At 38.9% G+C, this 27760-nt stretch overlaps 1 protein-coding gene and 1 pseudogene across 2 annotated transcripts; one reads left to right on the forward strand and one right to left on the reverse strand.

Moving 5' to 3' along the window:
• The first annotated feature begins 3294 nt into the window (after positions 1-3294).
• On the forward strand, positions 3295-4994 carry LOC148155761 (uncharacterized; annotated as a pseudogene). The gene is made up of 5 exons (XR_015765139.1): positions 3295-3315; positions 3427-3754; positions 3825-3981; positions 4086-4210; positions 4566-4994. The product of XR_015765139.1 is annotated as an uncharacterized LOC148155761 (transcript).
• Positions 4995-11343: 6349 nt separating this feature from the next.
• On the reverse strand, positions 11344-26284 carry LOC106914519 (high affinity cationic amino acid transporter 1-like). The gene is made up of 12 exons (XM_014981362.2): positions 26156-26284; positions 19514-19914; positions 19271-19426; positions 18420-18591; positions 18205-18332; positions 17899-18121; positions 16741-16880; positions 16034-16136; positions 15431-15627; positions 15185-15336; positions 13941-14049; positions 11344-13852 (listed from the first exon to the last, which is right to left on the reverse strand). The coding sequence occupies exons 2-12, from the start codon at positions 19881-19883 to the stop codon at positions 13710-13712; spliced, it is 1893 nt and encodes a 630-aa protein (XP_014836848.1). The 5' UTR covers positions 19884-19914; positions 26156-26284; the 3' UTR covers positions 11344-13709.
• Between the last annotated feature and the right edge of the window lie 1476 nt (positions 26285-27760).

Genomic DNA, 27760 nt, shown 5'->3' on the forward strand with positions numbered 1-27760 from the left:
ATTAACAGAGAGGAAAACAAAACGAGGAATACACCATATAATCTTTAACTTATCTGTTTACCCATCAGTTGTATCGATATTGTCATAAATAATGCATTATGTGGCAGCTCTTACTTTGTGCTGCATTTTCAATTCTAATTTCAGATTTTTTGTTGTTGCGCGCACTTATAAATGCAACAAAGAGCGACAGAACTTACATCGACCGTGGCTCGTCACTGTTTGACATGAAAGAAACTGTGTTGTCTTCTCAGAAGTGAATAAGAGTTGCATGCTGTGCTGCAGGCAGAACAGGAGGCTCTTAGCTCCGTTGATGGCTGCATTTACTGTGAAAGGGTCCACATTTTCAGGGCTCTTCTGCAATTAAAGGGACAGCAAGCCATGTTCGAGCTGTGCAGCACTGCTATTGGTTTTTGGAAGCACTAACTTGGGTGGATGAATCCTTCAAAAGGTCACTGAAAGGTTTGTTATTTTGCCATATTATTTGGGATTTTCTACAATAAATTTTGCATAGCAACTAGGAATCTGTTCAGTAATGCAAATGCTTTTTTGTTCTTTTCTTAGCTTAGAGAGAAAGTGTAGAAATGGGGCTGCATATCTGAAAAGTATGCAGTGATCATAATGTTAAATATAATGATAATGTGACCAGTTGTAATAAATCCATATTATCCTATGAAACGCCTGATTTGTCCGTCTCCAACTGGAATCCGGTATTTTGGTTTTCACTCAGTGGGCGTCCCATTCCTGCTGTTCATGAGAAGCTGGAGCTTTGGTCCACCCCAGATGTGATATTCTGATATTTGGTCATTTTTCAATTGCTATATGTCCCTGAACAGACTTTCAGCTGCTCTGCACTTTGTGCATTTAAAGCCCCGATTTGTACGGAGATATTGTTTGAAACGGCTGCTGAGGATCCCTGTCCAGCTGTGGGAGTATTTGAATTTAACATATCACAGTTGTACAGTATTAATATACTGACAGAATGTACATGATTGATGCTTATATGGTGTTCCAACCATGGAAGACAACTGTGTCTTGGCCATAATCCCACTGACCGCAGCATGGTCATGGTTATAGCTTTAGTAACAGCTGAGCACATTCACATATATCACAGCAGTAACATGAGTGAGAGCTGGTAAACCTTTACTTCATTATTTTCAGTGGGCTGGAGATTCACTGACGTTTAATAGATTGTTTACTACATATTAAAGACTAAACTCCAATGCAAAACAGCCCAGACTCTCCCTCAGGGTTGAAGGACACAGAAACAAAAGCATGAGTGACGTAACAAGACGGAGTGAGGTCGGAGGTAAATCTTGTAAGAATGTGTCTTTAAGTAGTTTTGAAGCAAAACATATACAAGATAAATTTTAAATTTGAGCCTCTTCCCCCATGCGTATATCTAGATTTCTACACAGTAAAAATGCCAGTGTTAAAATCTCAGGTGTAGTGTTAAATAAAGAGTGTGAGTGTTGTTTTAACATCACACAGCTTTAAAATAACACTGCCAGTGTAACTTCCGTCATATTTGCGTTGTTAAATTGCAGTGTTAATTGGTTGGTGTTGCTTAAGCCCCGCCTCCGCGTAACGGCTGCAGAGTACTTCTACTTTCTGTCGTCTCGCCACCAGTCACTCGATCGGTACGGCTTCTTTTCGCACATTAAAGGTAAGTTAAATATCCATACATGACTATTGTTTCGTTGGAAATGTGCTTTTTACTTTGTGACTTAAACAAATGCACTATATTTAACCCATTTTGCATGGAAAATTAATCAAATTCAAGGTCCCGCCGTTTTGCCAAATCTCGGCGAACGGTAAATTTGAATTCTCTTATATTTGGTAAGTTATAGTTGTCATTTTAAACCATAAATAAGCGGTATTATTTGAAATATTGGCGATGTGTGCATTAAAAAAGCTAACATTGCAAACTGCTAGCCTCCGAGAGGATGTGGGGATTTTTTTTTATTCCCTCGCGAAGTTGTTCGTTACGTCGAGCAATAAAGTGTTGCTAGGTAAGGGTAAAGCTAAACTTTTGAGAGGGAACGCAAAAGAGAGCGGAAAAAGATCCCCGTGTCCCCTTGAGGGCTCCGTAGACTATAGCAGTAGCAAAGCAAGAGTGTAAAAAGCCACGTTACGGTTAGCCGCTAGGGAGCTAGCTCAACACTAGCTAATTCTATATAGCGGACAGAGCTAACGTGTTCAAAGTGATAGTGGAAGTAATAAAGGGTTGGTTTAAAATATCTGTAAGGTGTCAAAACTTGGACCGTGTCCTTTTTTTTTTGTTATGCAGAAATGCTGGTTCAAGTGGAGTATCAGACAGTCCAAAAATGGGTTCGGGTTCCAGTGACAGATGACTGCTATGATTACTTGAAATTCATGCAAGAGGGTAAGTTGAGTACTAATTATGTTGTTGTGGCAGCTGCCATTAAATGAAGTAAGCTTAAGGTAGTTTTCTCAAATCATGTCCCGAATGCTTATTAATTATTTTCATAAAAATGGTTATGTCAAATTTCGGTAAACAATATGGGCAACATTAAAGATGTACAATTTCAACCATTGTCTGAAAATATTATTTGAAATATTTTCTATTTATGATTGTAATTGGCCCTTACCAGTTCTAACCATATGCTATAAATTAGCATGTTAAGATGAGTATTTTTGTTTCCTTCCAGTTCATGCTAAATTCAATTTGGCAAGTGAAATCTGTGTAGACCTGAAGGACTCTTCTGGAGTTGATGTGGATGCTGATATTTTTGATGAACTCCTGAGGTCTGCTACAGTATCTTTCAAAGTAGTCACTAAGCACTTTGGTAAGATTTAAAAGCATTAAAACAAGTGTTCCTTCTAATGCATTTTAAAAACATATAAATCAAAAGTTCATTTTAAGTTGTTTACTAATGAGTCTTCTAAACTTTATACAGTGGGCGTCGTTGACGAGAGTGAGGTAACAGACGCTTCCTTCAGTTCTGAAGATGGGTCAGCCTCGTCAGTTGAATCTCCAAGCTCAAGCTCATCTTCTACAGTGATCACAGAGAACACCAGAGCACAGAGAAGACGACTGGCTGAAGGACCACCTGACAGTAAGATGGCAAAAGATGTAAGTTGTGTCAAGGTGGGAAATGGAATGATGATCCATTTTAAAATTCATAGCAGGATGACATGTGAAATCTGTTGCAGATTGTCTATGTAGCTCTGCACCAAAAACCAGGGGGAGAAGATGTATTAAAAGAATACAACAAGACCAAAAGTCTCTCTGATCCAACAAGAAGGAAACTTGTCAATATTTTAGTGGCGGATATGATCGAAAGTCATGGGTATGTACCAATAAACCTCAGCCTGCTGATTGGGGGCCAGAATTTAACCTTGTTATGTTTGAGTGTGTAATTGTCCTTTTGTAATCGACATTTTGTGTTTTCTGTTCTGTGATAGGAGCATTTCTACGATCCTCAAAGTGGACAGGGCTACCTGGCCTATCGATTGAAAACAGTTCAGCGTAGCACTGCAAGTGACTTCAAGGGGAGCTCCAGGTCTGCTCATCAAGGTGGCCCGAAAACTCAGGGAGACCTCCACATCTGAACAGCTGTTTGGTGATGGATGTAAAGAAGCAATGTCCATAATGAAGCATGCGTCAGACCAGGACGCTGTTAAGGAGAAAATGAAGGCAACATTTAAGCATAGACAGAACATGCTACATGATCTGGACCAGCCATCACTCATCTTGGATCACTTCCCAAGATTCTTGGATACACCAGGCTTGGTGAGAAAGTCTCAGATTTGATTAACTGAACTTTTGAATTGGGTTTTGATAGTATTTTTTCTTCTGCTAGATTGAGCAGGACTTCATCATGCTCTTTGGAGAAGACATCTCAGGGAAGTTCATTGCAAGATGGCCAACATTCTACAAACCGAAGGTCATCACTGTCAGCAAAAGCCTTCGACAGAGTGTTCACCTGGATGACCTTCTGTCTGCTCAGGAGGAATCAAGTGATTATGGTATGTATTGATACCATAATGCATAATAAACATGTTCAACAGTGTGCATTTTCATACGGTAATTCTAAACATGGCTTGTGTTATGATTTTATCAGAATGGGATAGAGACGTGGCAGCCATTCTCCTGCTGGTTCATCTCTTGCCTCCAACCGCCAAAGGGAAGAAACATGTAAAAATTAGTGCAACTGAGGCAGCTGATCGTGTTGTGAAGTTTATGAAGGTATGTTTTTGACATGAATTGTGCTTCACTTAAAGTAAATTGATCTCCGTTTTATAAACGGTATAATGTAAAGTCATTATTTGTTTATTTTTATTATAAATTTATAGCTATTTTGGAGTGGGAGGGAGGGATCAGAGTTAATTTCATGACAAAATTGGTTGTGGGAACATAATGGCACAAAGAATTGTATGAGTCCATTAGAAGCAATCTTTTCACTTAAGCTCACAACAGTTTTCTTGCAAGTCACATCCCCTTTTGTGGCATGTTCACAGTTAAAGGAAGGTGGAAAGCGTTCTTAATTTGTTGCTTGTGAGGGGACTAAAACCATTTTTTCTAATGTGTTTCTCAATCTTAGGTGGGGACAAGCATGGCGACATTCCTTGGCAAAGTTGGATCTACACAGCCGTTCCTCCTCTGCGTTGGAGAACAGAAGAGCACTATTCAGAAGTTCTACATCATCCTGGATCAGAAGCCCATTCCTTGTGTGGCACAGACTGCAGTGGCTGCCTTCGATGAACTGTTTAAGGCGCACTTTGTGTTTGCCATGTCCTACGATGCAGCCCTCCTCAACCTCTACACATTCATCCAAACAACAGTTTATGGGATTGATGTGACAACAACAAAGGAGAGCCCCAGAGTCAAGGAAATCAGAGTGAGAATTAACAACACTTAAATATACCAATATGTTACATTTGTAAGGTTCAGCACAGAAATTCTTCTAATCTTTTTCAGCATTTGAAATTTAGTCATTCTTTGTATCCATGGCACAAATTGCATTTGAAATGTGGGGAACATAGTTGTTCATCTGTTTTTACACATTCTGGGTTCAAGTAGCACTTGATGAAAGCCATAGATTCTGTTTATGTGGACAATATTGGTACAGATAGAGTTGAGACCGATGATCATCTGAATGCTTTCAGAATAGAGATGATGTGTTTGCTGTTATTTGTGTCTTTGATCTGATATATTATCAGATTTATGACAGGCAGTTTTCAGCTGATGAAAGAACATATGTTGTGCCCCACTGCTGTTTTGTATAAGCTGTGCATTGAAGGTCTGTAGTATTGAAATGGGTTTAATAAAAGGTAAACTTTCCATTTCTGTGTATTGTTTTGAATATTTTTCTACTGGATTTGGTTGATATTGACACCTTGTGGGGTCAATTATTTACCTTTTTAACACCACATTATGTTTTGTGATCAACACTACACTGGTGTTACTTTTAACATTATATTTTAACACTAACACCGTTGTAATGTTAATGTGACACTCGCTATTGTTGAATATTAACAATGTCTGGTGTTAATTTAACAAAAAAATAGGTGTCAATTTTTTAACACTTTCAAAAGTGTTACTTTAACACCAGCTGACTTGGACACATATACACACTTTGTTGGTGTTAAAATTAACACTGTGGGTGTTAATTCAGCACCGGCATTTTTACTGTGTATACTTCCTACATAATCACAATACAGTAAAATAGCTCCAAAATATTCACTAGGATCATTTTGACCCATACGAGCTCATATGTGCCAGTCAGGTTTCTCAAATATCTCTGCTGTAGGAAGTTTTGCAGCAGCTCAATTCTGCAAAGTGGAGGAAATCAGGGGCACAACTTTCCTGCATTATTTCCCTTCATCTTTTCAGGCAAAAAAAAATTAATAATAAAGGATGTCTGCAGAGGATTTCCTGACTGGATTCCTGTGCAGTAAAAGAGCCTTGAAAGTCCCTCTGATCTCAGCCGTTCCCACAAATCCACCTGCATTAAGCTCTCATCGCCAAATCTAATAATTTATCCGCTGCTGTTTTACAAGTTCATTTAGCTCATAAAATCTAACTGGACATTTAATAAAACTGTCCTGTTGCCAAGTCTCATTATAATGATCAGAGGGGTTTTTTTTCCCTCACAAAAATGTGAACCTACAAAGGGTTAAACAAAGGCTGGATTAATCTGCTCTGGGCACAGACAGAACTTCAGTAAATGTCTTTTTCGCACACGCCAAAATGTTAGCAAAAAGATAAAGTACTGAATACTGCTCTGCTTCATGGTATACTCCCCATTTCTGTCCCTAGAAATAAAAACATTCTAGTGAAGGCTTGACGTATGTCTACAACAAGAAGGAAAACATGTACCTGCAAAAGATGAATTTAGTTTACCAGTTTAGTTCTATTCGCTTATGGTTACTTAGGTTAAGACGAGCTGCAGAGATTTCCATCAGTTACTTTGCACTTGCAGACACACGAGACAAGCTGACTGAGCAAAGCCCTGTGCTGTACACAAACCGATGAATCACATATCAGATTCCTTCATACGCGCACTTCCTGTTCCTGCCGATCAGGTCTCGTACAGCAACGCAAGAGGTTTTAATGAAATCAAAGTATGAAGTGATTTCTGCTTTTGGGTCTCTCAGGTGGATTATAGGTTGAACATTTCCAGGAATGACGGAGACTTTGAAATACAGGAGCAGCCACACTTATCAGCAACCCAGATAATTGTGTGAAAAATGCTACAGGCCTACAGGAGACTTGGTGACCTGAAAACACTTTGCTGTGAGCTTTGGACATATTTTTAGCTTTCTTAAACTGCTGTCATACTGTCACCCATCTTGCCTGTTGCTATGAATGTTGGCATATAGGAAAACATATATTATGTTGGTCTAAATGTAAGAAAAATGAAATTCTGTCATGTCATGGAATTACTGTCACATTTGAAGTGCATATAGTGTACGTGTATTGTCATCATGGGGCTGTAATTTACAGTATTCTGCTGGAACATACCCAGGTATTTTACTTTTTCAGTAGTCCCCATTTGGTTTTATTTTATTAATTTTTAATATATACGGATCAACTGACTCATTGGAAATAAAACATCATTTATTCCTGACATTCATTTCATAGCAGGTCTTACCATCATTTTCGCCTGAGTTGACTGAATTTACTGCAGTGCAGACAAGCTGTGTAACATAGTGTGATATTGAATAATGGTATTATTAAGTCACTATGATTATTGCAATATTATAACCACAAATGAGAACATGGGCTACATACATGTCATGTGAGAACTGTGCTGTACATGCGAAATTTTGCTCTTCCAATAAATTATGAATTTATTTTATCTCTTTTTTCCCACACATTTTTACAGATAAATGTGCCAGTCAGTGTAAGGCACACATACCTGTTCAAAAAGAAGTGGACAATCTAAAGTTTTGATTGTATCAAGTGAGTTCATCATTAACATGCCACAAAACATCAACAATTTATAGTTGTATCTTTTTGTGTCAAGATCACTAAAAAGTAAAAGCGATAGAAAACCCTTTGACATATTAGCTAGACAATAGCTGGATGGCTGCTGTGTTATGTCTAAAAAACAACCTTGTGTTAGCTTCTCCTGAGCTTTCTGTTGAAAGCCTGTAAAATGCAAAGAAACTCTAAGACGTGCACGAGACTGCTTTGCTCATCTCTGCAGCCTTTTATCTACGATTCTCTTTGTGGTTCTTAAATTTTCATTGTGCGGATCAATCCCAACAGTCTGTATCGAGCCAGCTCACATAAAATTTCTTCACACCAAATAAAGCTTACACCTCCCTTACGGCAACAGACATCCAGGGACGCCCGACACGAGATCATTTTCAAGAAAGTAGCTGTAGATCGGTAAAAAAGCTTGTTTCTGCTGTGGTCTTGATTGCTTTCCCATGCCTTAAATTGAATTCCAGCTTGAAATCAATCCAGCACAAAGTCAAACCAATGCACAGACAGTCCAGGCCATCAGTATTTATCAGAGCAGTGATGATAGATATGATATGGTGCATTTATTTTGAAGATTTATTGAATCAAAATTCTCAACAGTTTGAGTTAGAAAAACATGAGTACAGCGTTACAGTAATTGAAGAGATAAACTTGATTCTGTTCACACTTTTAAGAAAAATAAGCTGCTTCTTTTACTAGACGGAACATGTCCAACGTCGAATTATTATTTATAGTATTTTGCAAATCCATTTATGTCCTTTAACTTGTTTTTTGTCACTCAGAAATGTCTAGGCAATTTATCTAGATTTTATGTGACAGACCAATTACGACATAACTGTAAAGTTTAAAAAAAACAACACCTGTGCTTTCACAGTTTTTTTTTTTCAAATAAAAAGAAAACAATGAAAAGCTTATAATCCAGACCTCTTCAGCCTGAGTAGGAGAATTTGTTGATAGGAGAACTTTAAGTCAGCAAATCTAGCTTATATGAAACAATAAAAATTAGAAAGACATCATAGTAAGAAAACAATTAAAAGTTTAAAGTTTGTCACAATCTAACCTTTTTTCCCTTTGTAAAACTCTACTCTAATTGACACTGCATGTGACCCTGAACACATAATTTTACACTAAACAATTGTGTTGGCTGCACAATGCTGTAGGGATGTTTTTCTTAAGCAGATAATGAAGCTGTTCAGAGTCAATGGGGAAAAAAACAAAATAAAATGTATCTGAATCCTGGAAGAAAACCTCTTAGAGGCTACAAACGAGTTGAAACTGGGCCAGAGATTTACCTTTTGTTTTGGTAACGACCAAAAACATAACCAAAGCAAGTATTGATTCAGGCTGTTCAGACACATATAACTTGGAAAAAACAAGTTCCACTTCCTTGTGGAATTTCTTTCTAATTCCACAATTCTACTCTACTTTGCATATGACCACCATGTGAAATCTCAATGAAATACATTTTTCACTGTATATAGATGTAACATGAAAACATTTTTTTAATACTTTCAAGTCACTATTTGTGCTGTACACAAAAGTTCTTCAGACAGTATTTGAGAAGAAATATTCTATTTTCTCAGAGAAAAGAGGAACATATTTTCCTCTCAGATGTGGTGAAGTGAAAGAATAAAGCATCATAAAATGTAAGGACTCAAGTAAAGTGCATATGATGTATTCCAAATAAAGTGCAGTTCCTTAGGGAACACACTGATGCTTTGCTGGACAGTTATAGCTGTACGGAACATTAATGCTAGCACGTGCAGCCGGTTCTTCCTTGTTTTCCTGCTGTTGCTGTGCTCCTCAAGCACCTCAGGCAACCTGATAATTATAGCACAAGGGATAATTAGGAAATTTCTGCCAGTCCTAACAACACGCTTCCCTGAGCATATTTCTCCCTCACCATCCCCCATCACCCAGCGAATCACCCAACCACCTGCCTCCTGACAACCAGGAAGGACCTTCGCTGTGATGAAATCTGTACACTTGTTTTGACTGTGGACTGCAATAACTTGCAGTCTTCTGTGAAACTGAGGCTTCCTCTACATCAGGAGTTGTCATCCTGAAGCAAAACAGAGATCAAGACCCTCGTTTAGTGTACGTGGCTTCACTGGATGGTTTGTGCAGGATTCTCATGAAATATTGAGGATGGATGGAAATGGAGGCACCATTCTCCCTCCAATTTTTAATGCCTGAGTGGTCCTGATTTCTTTGTGTACCCACTTGAAGTCTGCAGCATTAGGTGTGCAGATGGTTTGCTGTGTAACATAAAAATAAAATAAAAATGTAACATAAGCTATCTTTTAGGCCTGAAAGGTAGACTGTATTCCTTCTTTTCTGTGACTGTCACATCTGGACTAACTGTGAACCAGCTGGGTCTGTCATCTTAGTTTTACTCATCTCCAGTCATTCCTTTTCTAAATATAATACATCTATATTCATCATCCAAAAAGAAAAAGGAAGGAGGGATATTGCAAATGCATATATTACAGATGAAAAACGGGATATGGATAATTCAGGATCAGACAGAATAAAGGTAAGCACACCTACAGGAAGGAGATATTATTCCTGGCTGACTATAATCAAGCTGCCACTCCAAAAAAAAAAAAAAAAAAAAAAAAAAAAACAATTAACCACAGCTCACACCGTTATTACAGACACCAGAACCAACAGGCTCACTCGCAGCATCCCAGCAGATGCAGCAGCCTTCATCAATCTCATTTATTCCCGAACCTGCGAGTGAGACGGGGACAGGCAGGACTCACCTGCTGTCCTTCAGGAGGAATGAAAACGCTTACCGGCTGGATTCTGCAAGTCCTCTTCTGAAGGGCTCCAAGGCGAAGACAGGACGGAGGAGAAGCGAAGCATCGGGTGTTAAGGCGAGATGAAGAGGAATCAGTCTGCAGGATTGCTGGAAAATAGGGAGGAGGTGAGAAGACGAGAGGTGACGCTGAGATGGGTTCCGGTTGCCACCTGCCGGTCTGAAGCAGCAATTACACCCAATAACTTCACAGACACAAGATGAAGTGCTGCTCAGAAGTAAATCACGGAGCAGTAAAAAAAAAAAAACAAAAAAAAAAAAACACTGGGTATATCTTAATGCAGTCATGAACTCTACAAATCTGTAGATTTACATTTGCAAAAAATAAAGAGTCAAAAGAAGAAATCAATTTTGAACAAAATGACCTCCTGAATAAATAACAGACTGGTGGTGAGACCAAACTTAGTTTTGGGTCTAACCGTAAAATGCTGTCAGCACAATTTTGCACAGCGCCTGGTGAAACATGGTGGTGGCAGAATCATGCTGTGAGGACGCATTTCTGAGACACGTCTGTCCTACACACTGTTCAGAATTTTATCAATAAAAGACCTCAAAAACATTTTTCTTTACCACTTCCCAATTATGTCACTCTCCACTGATCTATCTTTTCAAAAATACAGGTACATTGATGTTTGTGGTTGTAACCAGGCAAAAGGTGAAAAAGTTCAGGGGCTGCAAAGTTATCTCTTGTGACATAACAAACAAGGTCATGTCTCGACTTTTGCAGCCTTTTGTAGGAAAGTGGGGGAAGCTGGCTTAATAAACAATATTCATTTGAAATGCTGAGGAACGTCACTAAGAATGAGTGAAAGTCTTTTCAACAAAGGTCTTCAGAAAGCCTGAAGACCTAATGATTAAGACCCTTTCAATAAATTAGGAAAACAGACTCCTTAAGAGCATAAAGTACAGAGACGTGACACCTAAGAAACATTTCAACAGATTTAACCGTCACATCACAATAATGAAAGCTGAACTTAATTTCAACTGTATTTTTTTTTCAATTTCAGTAATTAGAAGATCTGATACCATGTAAAATAAATAAATAAATAGAAATAACAAGGGCAAATTTAGGTTTTAACATTCACCATGATTTATTTACAGAACCAAATAAATCCATAAACAGATGGTGGACAAAGAAAACAGCATCTCAAATACTAATTTGGACTGTAGATATTTACCAGAATGCTGCAAAAAAAATAATAAAAAAGCAGGTTAATGAATATTAACGAGCACCCGGAAAACTGTCCAATTTGTCACATCGCATTTGAACACTGTAGCATAGTTTGCATGGTAAATGCTTCATTTGGAAGGTAAAAGAAAATCTGTACAAGCCAACCAAGCTTGAGTAAATTTGGCATATTCCCTTACATTGTTATTGGTATTTACAACATGGATTAAAACATGAAGCACAACCACACTGACTGTTCAACAAAATCTGAGCATAGTTACATTTTATGTACATTGTTTGTTATCTTACATGAAAGCCAGCACACTGACACTGTGACAAAGATCAACACACCATGTTAATAAATAGAGCAGTGTCCTGGCATGGAACCATAGAAATTTACCAGAACTGAATTCAAGTCCAGCACACAAGTTAACGGAAGATAAGTAGAACCCCATATTAATGCAAGTCATATTCAAGTTTATAGGTAAATCCATGGTAGAAATTTAAAATGGAAATTTTCTAATGCACACATTTCACCTAGTTGCCACTTTGACATGTAACATTCACGTTTGAGCTGCCTGGTGGATCTTCACACAGTCACAGTAGCTTTCATTGTCATCATCAGTGAATTGTATAACAAACTGAGTTTTTTAAAAGCAGAGGAGATGAGCAAAATTGTTCCAGATTATTTTGCTGAGCTAACAATCTGAATATTCACAAACAATAAAAGTGTTTAAAATAATTTGCAATGAAGGTCACCACGAAAGACAAGAGACTCTTTTGGCTCTTGTAGCTTTGAGTCTGTCTTTATCTTATCACCAGTTCTATATGGTGTACAACAGACAGCTGTTGATGGGGGGAGACAAGAATGCAGTTGAAACACAGATCATTCAATTTTATGATAATCAAAGCAGAGTACTAAGTTTATAAAACAGGAGAATAAACCTTCGAATGCAAGATTCTTCTAAATCAGATATTTTCCCAAATTAACAACAAGTCACATCAAAACTCAATCAACATGCTGGCATGTTCCACACGAAAGCACAGTTAACAGGAGAAATATGCAAGTTTACTAAAGATTGTGACTGTAAGACGCATCTTTAGACATGTAAGAGTGGCCTGCAAAATACTTGAAAGGTCAAGATAGTTGCTGCTCTTGTGAAGAAATGGTAAGACGACGTCTGGAATACCAGACGTCTGGTGAGTGACTTAAATGCAACACAGTCACAGTGGTAATGTTAACCACGCATTACTGATGAAACATAAGGAGCAACTTTAAAGCTACTGTTCCGGCCATTTGCCCAGAAATCGTTCAGCATTGATTTCTGGGCAAATGGCTCGAATGGCTCGGACCTGCACTTGGGACGAAAATTCTTTAAAAAGACACCTGTTGCAGCTGCCACAGTGAGTTTGAGAAGAGCAAATTAAGCTAGTTTTGGCCACTCAAACAAAACTTGACCACAATATTAAAACTGTTCTTCCTGTTTAAATGCATATGAACAAAAATGTAAAAATGGTCCAAAAATAAAACTCTCCATATTCCTTAAAACCGGATTTTCATACTCCAGAGGATACTTTATACACAGACAATTAACTGCATTTTCATCTCATAACAAGTATCAAATGTTTAAAGGATATCACCTTTGAAGTTGTGACATTTCTTTGGGAAAAAGGCACCATCTCAAGTATCTGACAAAAACTCCATACTAGCAGCTTTGCAGGTTTCAGATAAAATGTGCAATTTCCACTCATAAAAACAACACTCATCTTTATACCCAACAAACTTGTGTCATTGATCGGCTAATTTGCAATACGTTGACGCATTGCTCTAATTTGTGATTAGAGCAATGAGTCAAATATTGCTCTAATTTGAGCAGCTCATTGAAGGCAGCATAATGCATAAAGCAACTATTTTTTCAGTAACATAAGTACATTTTTTTTCAATGCACCTAACACCTAACATATGGGTTAGGTGTTCCGGCAGGAAACTGAGTGGGTAATTGTCAGCTCTATTATTAATCTCTGTAATTCACAGTAAACAACAGATATTAAAACATTAGGCTCTGAGTCTGTGAGCCACAGTTAATTCTGCACAACAAATATATCACTGAAAATGTGATTGTTGTTTTGGCATGTCGTCAATTCGGAGATAGCAAACTTTAAAAACAGACATTCAAAGATGCATGCATGCATGCACGGATCTGCAATGTTTTCTGTGCAGCCGTTTCAGAAAATCTCAAAGTGTGTAAGCGCTCATCTCCTCATCAGTCGTCACCGTCTCGAGTGCAGTTTGACGTGTTCAAGGCCTCCTTCTCTCTGGTCATTGGCTCTCCTTTTATTGAGCAGGCATCAGACCTGGTCGCCTCTGCGCTGTTCCGAAAGCCATAGACGAAGTAGATAAAGATACCTGCAGTAGTGGAAGAATATCAAGTCAGAGAGGTCAGACTATATTTAGAAAAGCTGGCAGAAAATGTTCCACTCTTGAGACACAGTACCTATCAGCATCCAAATGCTAAAGCGCACCCAGGTTCCTTTATTGAGCTGCATCATCAGGTAGACATTGACAAACATGCTGGTGATGGGAACGAAGGGCACCAAGGGAACCTGTGGAGAGAGAATCCATTTCAAAAGGCTTAAAAAACTCCTTCACAAAAACATAGTTCTGAAATCTATCGAGATAAGTGGAATGAATGACTTCATGTATCTAGAAGGAAATTCAGCAAAAGAAGTGAGAAGAGTAAAAAGAAAAAGATTTCACGGTTAGGTTTCTATATGTCACCACTGGTTAATTAAAGCATAAATAAAATATTTAAGAAAAACCTTAGTCTGACTGATTTAGTTTGGTCAAAAACCGCCATTTAGTTGGGTTCACGCTCATCACTGAAAGGGAGTTTATACAAAAAAAAATCTTCCTGTAGTGGTACTAGTGGGTATTGCAGCTCCAGGGTTAAAGCTCAATAAATATTTGACATTTGCCAAAGTTTTCTAAACAAGCAGATGTTATGTGCTCTTCAAAGCAGCTGCCCACCTCAAAATATCAGTGATAAGAGATGAAAAGCAAGAAAGGCCGTCAGAGGGAAGCGGACCACTTTCAGAGAGCCATTTTCTCAGCTGATATAAAGTAATACATGTTGACAGTCGAGCTAAAGATTGGAAGACCAATCAAGACAAATGAAGACCTGGATCTGATCACCAAGACAGGAGCCAGGCCAAAAACTTTGTGCACGAGCTGCAACCACACCTGTACAAATATGACCTTCACTATAATCCTATGCTCTAATCCATACAACTGAATGCAATGTGAGTAGTTTACAAATCAACACCCTGAACTGAAAAGAACTCCTTATTTTGTTTGCCAAGTCTCCAAAAGAAATTGTAAAACAATAATTGAGACTTCTTATAGGTTTATTTCAAACCTGACGTTGCTCTTGCTACTCCATTATCACAAATTTGGGGAATGTGTGAGAAATAGTGGTACTATCAGCATGAACCCTGGATGGCTTACTAATCGGATTGCTTATGAAAACAGTTGAGAGCACTGAGTTCGAAGAGCAGAGGTAAATCCATGTTTACCTCTGCTTCACTTCAATAACATACTGCTGTGGTGCTGTTTTGCGTTGGTCTACCGCATAAAATATCCCCAAAAAATACACAGATGTTTGTGGTGGTAACATCCCAGATAGTGAAAAAGTTAAAAGGAACAAAAAAAATTAGCAAAAGGTTTAAAGTTCAAACTCACCTTAAAGGCCAGCTTGGCTTTGCTCTGAGGCTGCCTGTATATAACAAAGGTGAGAAGGACACAAACCGCCATGCTAACACTCATCAGAGCCACAGCCCAGGGGGCCAGAGTTTGTTGAGCAGCAACAGCACTGAAAACACACACCATAACACCTGGTGGAGAGAAAAAAAAAAAAAAAGGAGACCTCGTCACGCTCCGGGCCAGTTCAACATGAAATGTTCACTTTCATCCTCGTGCGAGGCTCACCAATTATGCTGGTGCAGATTTTGACGGTACGACCAGACAGAGGAGAGGGTTCGGGGTTGGAGGGGGACAGGAGATTCTTGATGCTGATCGTATCTTCTGGTTGAGGAAAGACGTCAGAGTTCCCTTCGCTGCAAGACTCCGGCTCCTCCTGGGTGTTGGCCATCTCATAGGCCGTACTCGGCTGCTCAGGCTGGTACCTTCGCGTGACAGGCGAACAGAGAGCAGACAAGTCACTAAGGATGGGGAGGCGGGACTTAAAGATGAGGTGAAATCACTTAACAATAAACAAATGTTATATCTCTTAAAAGCAAGAACTGGGTGCACGAATACAAAATTTAGCTCATTGTAGATTGTGTTATAATCTAGTAGGTTTAAAATTATAAATACATGCTGAGATGGAGGGAGCAGGTCAGAGAACTAGGAGAAAATCAAGAAGTAGGAGAAAATACTTTAAACCATCTAGCTTTAAGTATGTGCTAAAGTTTGAGAATTTAGAGGTAATTCTTTAAATAAATGAATCTAAGAATTCATTTATTCTCATGTCAGATCTAAACTTCTAAGTATTGCATATTTCTTGGTTATTTGGGGAGAAAAAACAATTACCTGAGTACCAACACACAGGCAGCAACCAGAGTATAGGCCAGTAAAGTGCCAATAGACATGAGATCCACCAGGTCCTTTAGCTCAAACAGGAAAGCCATCACAGCTGCGGGGCACAGAGGACAAAATACACATCAGCAGAGTGACTTGAACAAGAATACACAGCAGAATTAGATTCAATATTAATGACAGAGTATTTTAATTAAAATAAAGTCTAAAAAAATAAAGGAGGAAACTGCCAATCTATTACTGTAAAGATCAAAACTATTTACAACTATGTGTGATTCGTTTTTTCCCCCCTTCCTCCTCCTTCCACATGGGGGCACTGTTGACTTTGTCTTTATCTCAGCCACCTACCAGACATCAGCCCTGCCACCAAGGTGGAGACGATGGGCGTCTTCCTCTCGCTGACACGAGCCAGAAACGAGAAAATCACCCCGTCACGAGCCATAGCAAAGATAATGCGTGGCAGCGGAAACATGGAGCCAAGGAGGCTATGTCATGGATGAAGGGAGGAGGAGGAGGAGACTTTAGAACGTAGCTGTGGTTCCACACGAGTCCTCAAACATTGTCAGCCCAACGGAACAGCTGCTGCGTCAGCTAAAGTTTGCCGCCTTTGTGCTGCGTTTGCATGTTAGGTGTTGAGGGGCCTGCCTCGCCACGCCTCACGCAGCATTCTGCCAGTTAGCGAGTTTAGGGTGTGAGCTCACCTGCGACCATGCCGGAGGTTACTGTAGCTGTTAGCGGGGTTTTGGTTCGCGTGCTGATTTTAGCCAAACATTTGAAGAGCAGGCCATCCTCCGCCATGGCCCAGATCACTCTTGGCATTGGGAACATGGAGCCCAGCAAGCTGGTAGGTGCAGGGAGGGAGAAAAGAGCATGCAATGTCAAGGAAAACACACACACACAGCTCAGATATCTATATGTATATTAGGTGTTTGTCACAACGGAATAATTTTATTAACATTTTACTGTATGCTTATCTGTGACTTAAAGAGCTATCAAAAATTGATTGTTGTATCTTTATGGTTGACTAAATTTTTTGTTAGTTTTCTGCCAGTATATCCTGTAAATGTAAAATATGCACCACTGGAACTTTTGCAAAATTCCCGAGTGTGGTGTAAATTTGGATCTACCCAACTATGGTCTATGCAGTTACTTTAATAAGAGCAAAACATGCATTTCAGTTATTTTTTTATGGTTCTTGAGCAACTCCAGTTGTTTTTGAAGTATTTTATATTCTCCCTACGCCTCCGTGCAGGGCTTTCTGCGTCTCCACATGGGGTACTGCTATTCTTGAATAAATGTGGGAACTAATTGTTTAAAGCTAGACATTAATATTCAATCGAGAGATTTTAGAGGTAACATAAAACTCAGAAACAATCAGAAAAGGACAGAAAGAAAGTAGAGAAAGAAACAAGGAAAGGATCCAAAAAGCAAAGAAAGAAATAAAACAAAGAATGAAAACAGAAGGAAACAAAGGTTCATACCATTTTCTTTTTCTATATTTATCCACACACTCAAAATAGTTGAATTCCATATTTTTCCAGAAATTAAGCACCCTAAATACTAAAGGATCATCATTTAATTTCAGAATCTAAATGATTTTACATTTGCATGTATATATTGTACCAAAAGCAGACAAAATGTTTCTAAGACAATCTTTCCAATGTGTCACCTGCCTCATACACCCCAGTCTTTCCGACCTACTGTTCTTTAACTGCAGCTCGTCGGCTACCAGCGAGTAAAGCGTTATGTAAAAGAATTCACTAGCTGAAATGAATTATTCATTTCCTAAAGATTCCTGCTGAACAATTACGCGCCCTCTGTGGCTTCTCATGCTGAGAGGCAGTAGGAGACCCACTTACCTGGTCGACAGAGCACATAAAGAGCCAATGGCTACTGCATAAGTGGCTCCCTCCCAGCCTACATACTTAAAGGCCACTGGAAGAGGGCTGTCCTTGTCCAGCATGTAGTACGGCATCATAACAGTGAGAGCCGCCGAAACGCCGAAGTAAGCCACAAAACAGATGAGGAGAGAGGCCACGATGCCGATGGGAATGGCCCTCTGGGGGTTCTTCACTTCCTCTCCTGAGGGGGAAACAAACAAAAAACGATATGTCAGGTAACAAGAGTTTTGTGTGTACTACCCGTGTTAATGCATTTGCCGTCACCTGTAGTGGCAATGCAGTCAAACCCCACAAAGGCATAAAAACAGGTGGCAGCACCAGAGAGGATCCCTGACCACCCAAACGGCATGAAGCCACCTGCACCAAGAGTGTCAGGGTGGGGTAATGAGGTACTGGAAGTAAGAACAGAAAGCACTTATTTACTTTATGAAAATAATTAGCATTGGTAATCATAACACATTGATCTTCAGTGAACCTACTTATGGGTGGCGTTTCCAGTGGCGTTGAGGATCTCTTCAGGGTTCAGATTCCAGTTTTTTAGGTCTCCTTTAACCAGTCCAGAGACGATCACAAACAGCAGGACAAGCACATTGACGCAAGTGAATACTTTATTCACCATGGCCGATTCTTTGACTCCAAAAGCAAGCAACGCTGTGAAAAGTTGAAAAGGAAAAAAAAATATGATAGGATATATGACAGAAACAGTGGGGGTGGAGGGAAGAAACGTTGTAATTTTTAAGCACATTGTTTACGTAAAAAAATAAATAAATAAAAGATAGGAAGAAAAGAAAAAAGAAAAAGAAGGGGTGATGGATGGATGCGAAACTGAAACAATTAATCAGATTAATCGTGACTAATCGTTTAATGGAATAATCGTCAACTAATTTAGTAAATGATTAACTGTCAACTGGAGTATACAGACTCAAAAAAAGCAATTTGCTGAAAGAATAACACACCCAGAGAAGTAATTATGCTAAAGCTGTAAGAAGTTGAAAGAGAAATCTGCAGAATGCAACAATTTTTTATGCAATTAATCGTCAGAATAAAATAATCGATTCGTAAAATATTTTTAGGTTGTAGCCCTAGGTGGATGGATAATTAAAGGAGGGATGGACAAATGGAAGGAGGGAGTGATGAATAAATGGATGGATGGGCACAACCTTTAGACGGTAGAACATATATATAAAAATAAAAAATATAGAAATACAATTGATGTTCTAGACTAAGTTGTCTTTCTTATTCTGATCCATGAATGAAAAATCAAATTCCTTATTTTTCTAAAAGGAACCACTCTGTACCAGAGTCATGGAAAGACATTATTGTGTCTAACCTGTCAGAGAGAGTATGATGAAGACAGCAAATATGTCCGGATACTCTGCCAGCCACTGTACATTAATTTTCATGTATTGTTTGCAAAATTGCTCAATGTGCTTTCCGGTGAGCTCATCGAAGGTGGCGCTCCAAGCCCTCGCCACACTTGAAGTTCCTGCACAGAGAAATCTTCAGGTAATTCACAAATCACAGAGATTAGCAGCCAGGTCTTTCCCTTTCCTGTTTTTTTAAGTGATCTCACCAATGACATAGGAGAGAATGAGGTTCCAGCCCGTAATATAAGCCCCCAGTTCTCCCACCGTCACATAGCAGTACAGGTAAGCTGAGCCGGTTTTCGGGACACGGGCTCCAAACTCGGCATAGCACAGACCGGCTAGCACGGAAGCTAGCGCAGCAATGAGAAATGAGAGGACGATGCCAGGTCCAGAGGTTTCACGAGCTACGGCACCAGCGAGCACATAAACACCGGCACCCAATGTGCTCCCAACGCCCAGGGCCACCAGGTCAAAGGTCCTGAGGCATCGGGCCAGCCGGGTTTCGTCTAAGCTGCAGTCCACAACCTTCACCCTCAGGAGCTGCTTCCCAATGCCTTGTAATTTAGCCAGAATCATCTCTGTTAGTGCCAAAGGGACACAAAGATACCTGTGGACAGAACAAGACAGGAATGGTGATGGGATTATGACACATCTGTAAACACAAGGTGTTCAGTTAAGCCTTTCACAATATCAATATCTGGATGATCAATTGTCGCAGAAGATGATCAATTGTCGCAGAAATTATTGCGAGAAATGTTGTTTTCAGACCATTTTCAAGTGACATATTGGTAACGGCGTAATAATGCAAGTTTGCCCTTTCAAAGACCAATAACTTTGACTTTGTAAAGAACACTTCACAATGGAACTAAATATATTTTAAATATCCAAAATAAAACACGCCACCACAAACCACAAATAAAATGAAAAACAAAAAACAAAACAAAAGAAAAAAAAAACACAAATAACAGAAACCATAAATTATGAAGTCCATAAACAAATTTGCTCTTCAAAAAATACCATTAGAATTTATCGAGCTCATTTTAATTTACTATGCGATTGATTATTACAATAGGCTTATATTCAATGCTTATGACTTACAAAACGTATTCAAACCTCAGAAGCATTCCATTTTCATTGGAACTTTTTATGACAGATCAAAACGTAGTGAATGGATGTCAAGTGAACGGAAAGTTATTGAAGTTTTTTGACCAAAAAATGCTTGAAAGTATAGCATGTAGTTGTATTTATTTGTATTTGCCACTAAAAACGTGGAACATAGCAAGCATGTGGAAGGAGACACTCTGATCTGGTCCAAAACAATAGTTCTTATTGTCACTTATGTTGTTTTCAAAGTGGTAACAAAAAGTACCGTGATAAATCTTTAAGTACATATCGGACTCTTTAAGTCCATCCCTACTGAAAAGGCATGACTTTTCAATTACAGAAAATTGTGGGAGTGCTCATAGTGAATGTGTGTGCCACTTCTCAGAATCTTATTTGTAAAACAAACATTTAAACCCTTTATCGTTTCTCTTCCACTCCCCAGTCGTGAACTCATTTGTGCTGATCCTTTATATAAATTCCTGGTGAAATGCATTGAAGTTTGTGGTTGTGACACGACACGACAAAATGTGGAAAGAGTGCAAAGATTTCACAAGGCACTGCGTCCATGCTCAGTGCAGAAAAGCATGACCTTAGGATCACATCTTTTTACCGTCTGTGGGCGTTCCAGGAAAGAGGCTCATCAGTTTATGGTGATAATTTACAACATCCAATCAGGCTTAATGCAACAGATGCAGCATTTAATCTGAAAATGTCTAGGGAAGTTTTTTGGTTATTGAACACACCTCATTCAAAAACCACACCTCATTCAAACCACCCAAAATATGGGTGAACTAACTATTTGAATATCTCTTATTGTAAAATATGCTCCACATTCAGTTACATCCAATTATGCTCCGTTCCTCCAGAAAGCTAAATTTGCTTCTTTCAAATTTGTTCGAGCCCACAGCTTTATTGTAGTTTTCTTGTAAAATATCAATTATTAAGGGAGCCAACATGTACAATATTCTGCTACTGAAAAGAACTCAAATGGAAGGGGACAATGTCTGATCAACAGAAACTGCTAAGCAATTGTGACACTGCAGTCATCGCTTCAAGCTTCCGCAAAAACAATACATCTGCAATTGAAATGATAAAAAAAGAGTACTCACTTCTGTTTTACAACAAGATCAACACAGGTTCCTGACTTTCACTGATGCCTATGAGCTCACAATGCTCCCAAGCTTGATTGTCCAGATGGCACATCGCCTTACCACCAGCTTTAGATGACATATTTACACTCAAGGGCTTGACATGTGACACAGATGCCAATTTGTGTACAAACCATTCAGGTATTTGGTGTACAAATAGAACAGTGATATATCACATGGCCTCAGAGGCAGCTGTTTTGACACCAATAAACCCCCCTTCCTCTTCTGAGTCCATTTCAAGTTCAAATGTAGATAGAGACAACCTAATAGGACTGTTTGTTTTTGTTATAGCAGCAACATCTAGAAACTTTCATCAAACAAATCCTGGGGAGATTTTAAATGTTATGTTAATGTGGTCTAAAAGAGGTATTGGCAAAACATACCTTAACATTTTTATGTTGTTTTTTTTCTTCTTGAAAGGGTATTGTTCGATTTTGAAGGTTTAGAACAAAGCAGAGAGAATAACATGCCTGTATACAAGAAACGCATGATATATCGGCACCAACATCAGTATCGGCAAGTACTAGTGATTTTTAATATACGAATATCTGCCTGATAAATAAGATGGATATTAACAACCGAAGTTTATTTCCATCATTTTTGGAGGGGGCAAAAAGTTGGTTGTGGTATTTGTTTGCTCAAGTGACAGAGTAATGCAGTGCAGGACTGTGGAAATTTAACTGAAGCAGAAAAGCAGTAACATGGTTGTTTTTTAAGGTTTTTAAAGGGTAATGAAATGGTCATTGGCCATAGCAGCAATATTACCTTAGGATATCAATATTGTTCCAAAGTTTTATATCTGTTTATCTCTCTTATACAACATTTATAGACTGGGATTTGACTAAAAATAGGCCGGTCTGAAATGCTCCTAGTATGATAAGCTTCAGTAAAGATACTGTGGTAACTTTACCATAGTATTTTTGCCTAAAAATATGCAATTTACAATTTCTCGGGATGAAATTGTAATATTTGCAATAAAAAAAATAGTGGTGTTATATTGTTGCCTTAATATTTCAAGCAGTGAACAAACCTCAGACAAAGCCAAACAATTTTAAGGTGCATGCCCCGGTCGTAGTAAACTGTTATACTGACCCATATGCAGTTGCCAAAACAAACTAAACCAAATAACGAAATATAGACACTAGAAAAAAAAAATCAAATGGAAAAAAGAAATCTGAAAACTATAAGCATTTCCTTCTCCTGGAGCTAAAATTGGCTAGCAGGAATGTTTCCTTATATGCTGCTGGTGATTGAGCTCATTAGCCACATCTCTGTCCAGGAATAAAAAATAAAAAAAAGAAGTGTTGCAATGAGTCAGTGGTTCCGAATTAACAACAGAGATACGCAGCAGAATGAACATGATGTGGCGTGTCTTAGCTGAGCTAAAAAAGGCGGGTGGGAAGGATGGGGCCCTGCCCTCATCTCAGCCAATCTCTGTGCTGATGACTCATATCGGCATGTGCATGAATTTGGGAAGGCATTTGGTCCCATGGTCTTTAATGTTTGCCTGCAGGCACAATACATTTACTCCTTCAAATGACTTTTATATCGACAGTCACAGTTAGGCCTCAAAGACAACTTCTAAAAGCAGATCAGCTAAGTAATGCATAAATTACAAAGTAATTACTCATTTGATTAGATTCTCCTCATGTAAACATTGGTTTCAGACAGAAGTTTTTGAATATAAAGTGGATGTGAGTGGACTGGAAGTGTACACACAGTGCCTGCTCACTGGTCCTCAGCTTGATGATGCAATGTTGACATACCATAACTACTTCAAAATTTCTTCCAAAGGTTTCAAGCTAATTACCAACATGCTCACATCTTTACACTTTACAGTGCCTTGTATTCGTCTAGCACCTAGTCTATCAAGTTTTGCAACATTAAAACCACAAACTTCAAAGCAGTTTATTGGCACTTTATGAGACAGACCAACACAAGCTGATGCATAATGTGAAGTTGAAACGTTTTAATGCTTTCACAAACACAAATCTGAGAAGTGTGGCATGTACTCGTCTTTAGGCCCCTTTTTCTCTGATACACCATCTGTGAATGAAAATGTGGCTACTGAAGTCATAGCTAAACACCCTCTTAGTTAATAAATGTGGCCATAATCAGAGCCATATGCTTTCTCGGTTAATATATGCACTGTTGGAATTGTTTAATGCATTCTTTCGAGTTTTTGGCAGGAATGTAACTCCATACCCCATGGTAACTAGAGGAGCTGCAAAGTTCCCAAGCTTTAATGAGAGAACATATTGACAGAAACAATCATCATCATGCATTAAGAGAGTGGCACAAATAAACTAATTGTTGGAAAAAAGCCAAAGTTAGGTTTTCACTACCGCACAAGCTATGTGGGGCACACAACATATATGGAACTCCACAACTGAAGGTTTGGGCTTTCAAGCAAGTATTATGCAAGACACTATGCTGAAAGACAGTGGGAGAAGCATTATCTTGGGAGGAATTAATGCTGATCAGAGTCTATGGGAAGGTGGAAGGAGTTGTCCTTCCATTTTCCAGAAAAACCTGATAGAAAACGTCTTAAAGGCTGCAAAAGACTAGAGACTAGGGTGAGGGTTTACATCCTTCCAAGTCAACAACCCTATAGCTAAATATCTACAAGTGAATGGCTTAGCTCAAAAGCATATTCATGAGTAAAGATTGCCAACTAGAACAATGCAACTGAGAATCTATGACAAGACTCCATGTCCACGCTTTCTATCCAGTATGACTGAACTTGAGCTAAATACGAACGGACAAACATCTCGGTCTCTGGGTGCACAAGCGCATGAAAACAATATGAAGACTTGTATATACAACTGCACTCAAAGGTAGTTCCACACTATATTGACTCAATGGCAGCTGAATACAAATAGCAATATTTACATTTTTATAAAAAAAAAAATACTCAAAAGTACACATCTTTTTTTTTCCTTTTCCAGTTTCCCCAGTTTTGGGTTGTGTTGCAGCATATATTTCCAACAGAATAAAAAGGTTAAAGGAGGCAAGACAAGCTACAGCACAAAATAACACACACACAAACTTTATCTCATATCTCCTCATGTATCCTTGATAAGTGCCTGACCTCTTGGTAATAACCCTGCCTGTAGCATTGCTCCAAAAATATATTAAAAAAGAACTATTAATTTTATGGTTCCTTGTCAGGTGGCAACACTGCTTATTAGGAGGATTAATTACTACCTTGAATGTATTTGCATTTATTTTATGAACCTTGCTAAGGCTAATTAACTGTTATGACAAAAACTATGAACTTTGAGTTATTTGTTCATTTCTTCGTTGTAGTAATTGGTGTTCATTTTCAAACTCAAGTTGTAGAAGCAAATACACAATCATCATAGCTATAACTTTAAAAACAAATAATGTGTCATTTCATTCCCTCTGAGTAAAAAGACATATTTCCAGCCAAGTATTAGAATAAGCATGGGTTCTGTTGGGAGGAAGAGGGACTGATGCGGATGCTGGATTTAAAAATTTGTTTACTCCAATTTCAAATCTGTTTTTCTTTTACAAAGAGTCAGGATGCTATGATGATCTGAAGTCTGACTGTCATAGTTGACTTTGGTGCATTCAGTCTCTGGAAGGCCAACGGTAAAATAAATCAACAAATATTGTCTGCAGATAAAATACATGAAAATGATTGCCTAACTGATTCTGAAATAATTATTAATCCTTTATCATTATTACATTAAATGAAGGTCATATTGCCATTCTAAACTACAGTTTCTTTATGTGGACATCGTGCTATGCCCAAACACACATCATAACCTAGTAAAAACCTTTGGCCATCCAGGCTTTTTGTTTGGTTATTTTAAGTTCATTAAATTCAGTCAGGGAAATGAAAATGCATTTCCAGACCAACAAGCCTGAACACAAATTAAAACGAAAGTGCTAAATTTTTGTGTCTTTTAAATTCATTTTTCACTAGTTAAATAAACAACGCCAGTGTTGATTTCAAAGATGACCAAGCATGGACGGAATGAAAGTGGCCCCCAAATAAAGTCTGCTTCAGTCTCAAATTGGGTCGTCTCTGAAAAATAATAAAGTTTCACAATGTAACGCAACTGATTTAGAAAACAAAACGGGCTGATCTCAGTGACTTGGATTCCTTTCTGATTTACTGCAGATAAATGAAAACAGGTTCTAAACCTGCCCCAGAAAACAGGAAGGTTCATTCATACGTGTTTTGGGTTCACGCGAGTTCATCCGCCAGAACTACAGCTGTGAAGCGCGCTCCTATAAAAGGAAATGTTCCTCCGCCGGCAGTGCTCACACTTTTTAAAAGTGTAAACATCAACAAAACCTCTTTAAACTTGCCTCGATGCTTAGGTTTCTTGACAATTTACACCACACTCTGCAACTTCAAAGTCTGCTAATGTGGAGAGTGGAGCTTCTCTGAGATGCCCTGAAGTTTTATTGCATCAGCCGGATGATCCTTCCGTCCTTTCGGAGTCCATGTGCGCTGCTTCCTTATTAACAACTGCAGCGTGAGCGTGGCTCAGATGAAACCGCGCTGCTGCTGAGTTTTTCCTCCTCTTTCATTCGAAAACAGAATAATTAACAATCACTTACTTTCAAATCAGCAACAAACAGCTTTAGTTTTTTTTCCCCCTTTCAGGAAACTGACAGATGATTCCGTAGGAAGGGCACCCGCATGGAGGTGTTCAGTACTCTCTCTCTCTCACACACAGACAAAAAAGAGTCCACCCACCCAGCTGTCGGTGGCGCCTGTGGCTCCACCCGATGCTGTGCGCTGCAGGTGATTCGCACAGCCGCTAGATGGCGCGGTTCACAAGTTAATGCTCCTCCAGGTCGTCCTTAGCGGATCTCTCTCTGAGGTACCTAGGATGGAGATCAGAGCACAGCGTGCCCTCCGGCCATGTCTCACTTTTAAAATTGCCCCTATAGCCCATCAGTATGCATGCCTTCACATCTGTCCCTGCTGTTCTTTTCAACGCTGGATGATTATGAATTTCTTGTGAAGTTGTAAAAGACTCTGTGGGGGGAAATAAAGCTGCTACGCTCCATTCTCCCAGTTGTCCTGCTGTGGCTGAGTGGTGGTGATCCTCTTATCCCAGCCTGGATCTTCATAGATAACACAAATCTACATCAGGATTTGGGTTTATCTCCACAACTTTTCCAGCATTTAATGCAAAAGTCACTGTTACAATCAGAGGTCAATTTATTAGGTACACCTTACCAGTAATGAGTTGGACTTCAGCTTGCCTTCATCACCGCCTAATTTCCTCATGAAGGACATTCCTCAAGGTGTCAGAAACATTGCTCTGAGATTTTGGTCAGTGTTGACATGACACCGTCGCACAGTCACTTCATATTTCTGTGGCGATCCGTGATAAGGATTTTTGTTCCACAACTTTACAAAAGTTCTCTGTTGGGTTTGGCTCTTGTGACTGTGCAGGCCACTGGAAACTAGTCTGAGATTATTTGAGCTTTGTGATAGAGTTCAGTATGTTCCTGGAAGCAGTCCTCAGAAGACAGAGATGCTGTTAAAATAAAGAGATGGACAATTTGAGCACCAGTGCTTCGATATGGTTAGGGTGCCCCAAGAAATTATACCAAAATCACCATCCTGATATGTTGATTCAAGACTCACTGAATTCATTCTTTCTTGTTCAGAGTCTGAATTGTTTACATCAAATTTTGACCCCTTCCATCTGAAGGTTGCAGCAAAAATCAAGACTTCAAGTTGTGTAATGTCCAGTTCTGGTGAGCCTGTATGAATTACAGTATGAATTACTGATGCATCACTGCTACAACAGCAGATGTGGTCTTCTGCTGTGGTAGCTCACCTGCTACAAAGTTTGAAGTGTTGTGTGTTTATCGTATTCTACATTCTGTATGTGGGCTACTGTCACATTCTTATGTCAAATCAGTTTACCACTTTTTCTTCCGATCTTTAACATCAACAAGGGAATTTATCCATACAAGTGCTGCTCGATTGATTTTTTTCTTTTAAGATCACTTTGTGTAAACCTGAGAGACGATTGTGCATGAAAATTCCTGTAGCTGTTTTCGGAAATACTCCGCCTATTACTACAACCATGCTTTCTTAAATTACTTTCTTTCTCCCCCCGTTCTAAGTTTTAACTTAAGAAAGTAATTTTCTCTTTGTCCGATGTTTCTGCAATGTGACTGGCTGACTGACTCTGTGTGCTA

Source organism: Poecilia mexicana, unplaced genomic scaffold (assembly GCF_051168715.1).
Source record: "Poecilia mexicana isolate PSO_F unplaced genomic scaffold, ASM5116871v1 scaffold_13, whole genome shotgun sequence".
In the NCBI taxonomy this organism is placed as follows: domain Eukaryota; kingdom Metazoa; phylum Chordata; class Actinopteri; order Cyprinodontiformes; family Poeciliidae; genus Poecilia; species Poecilia mexicana.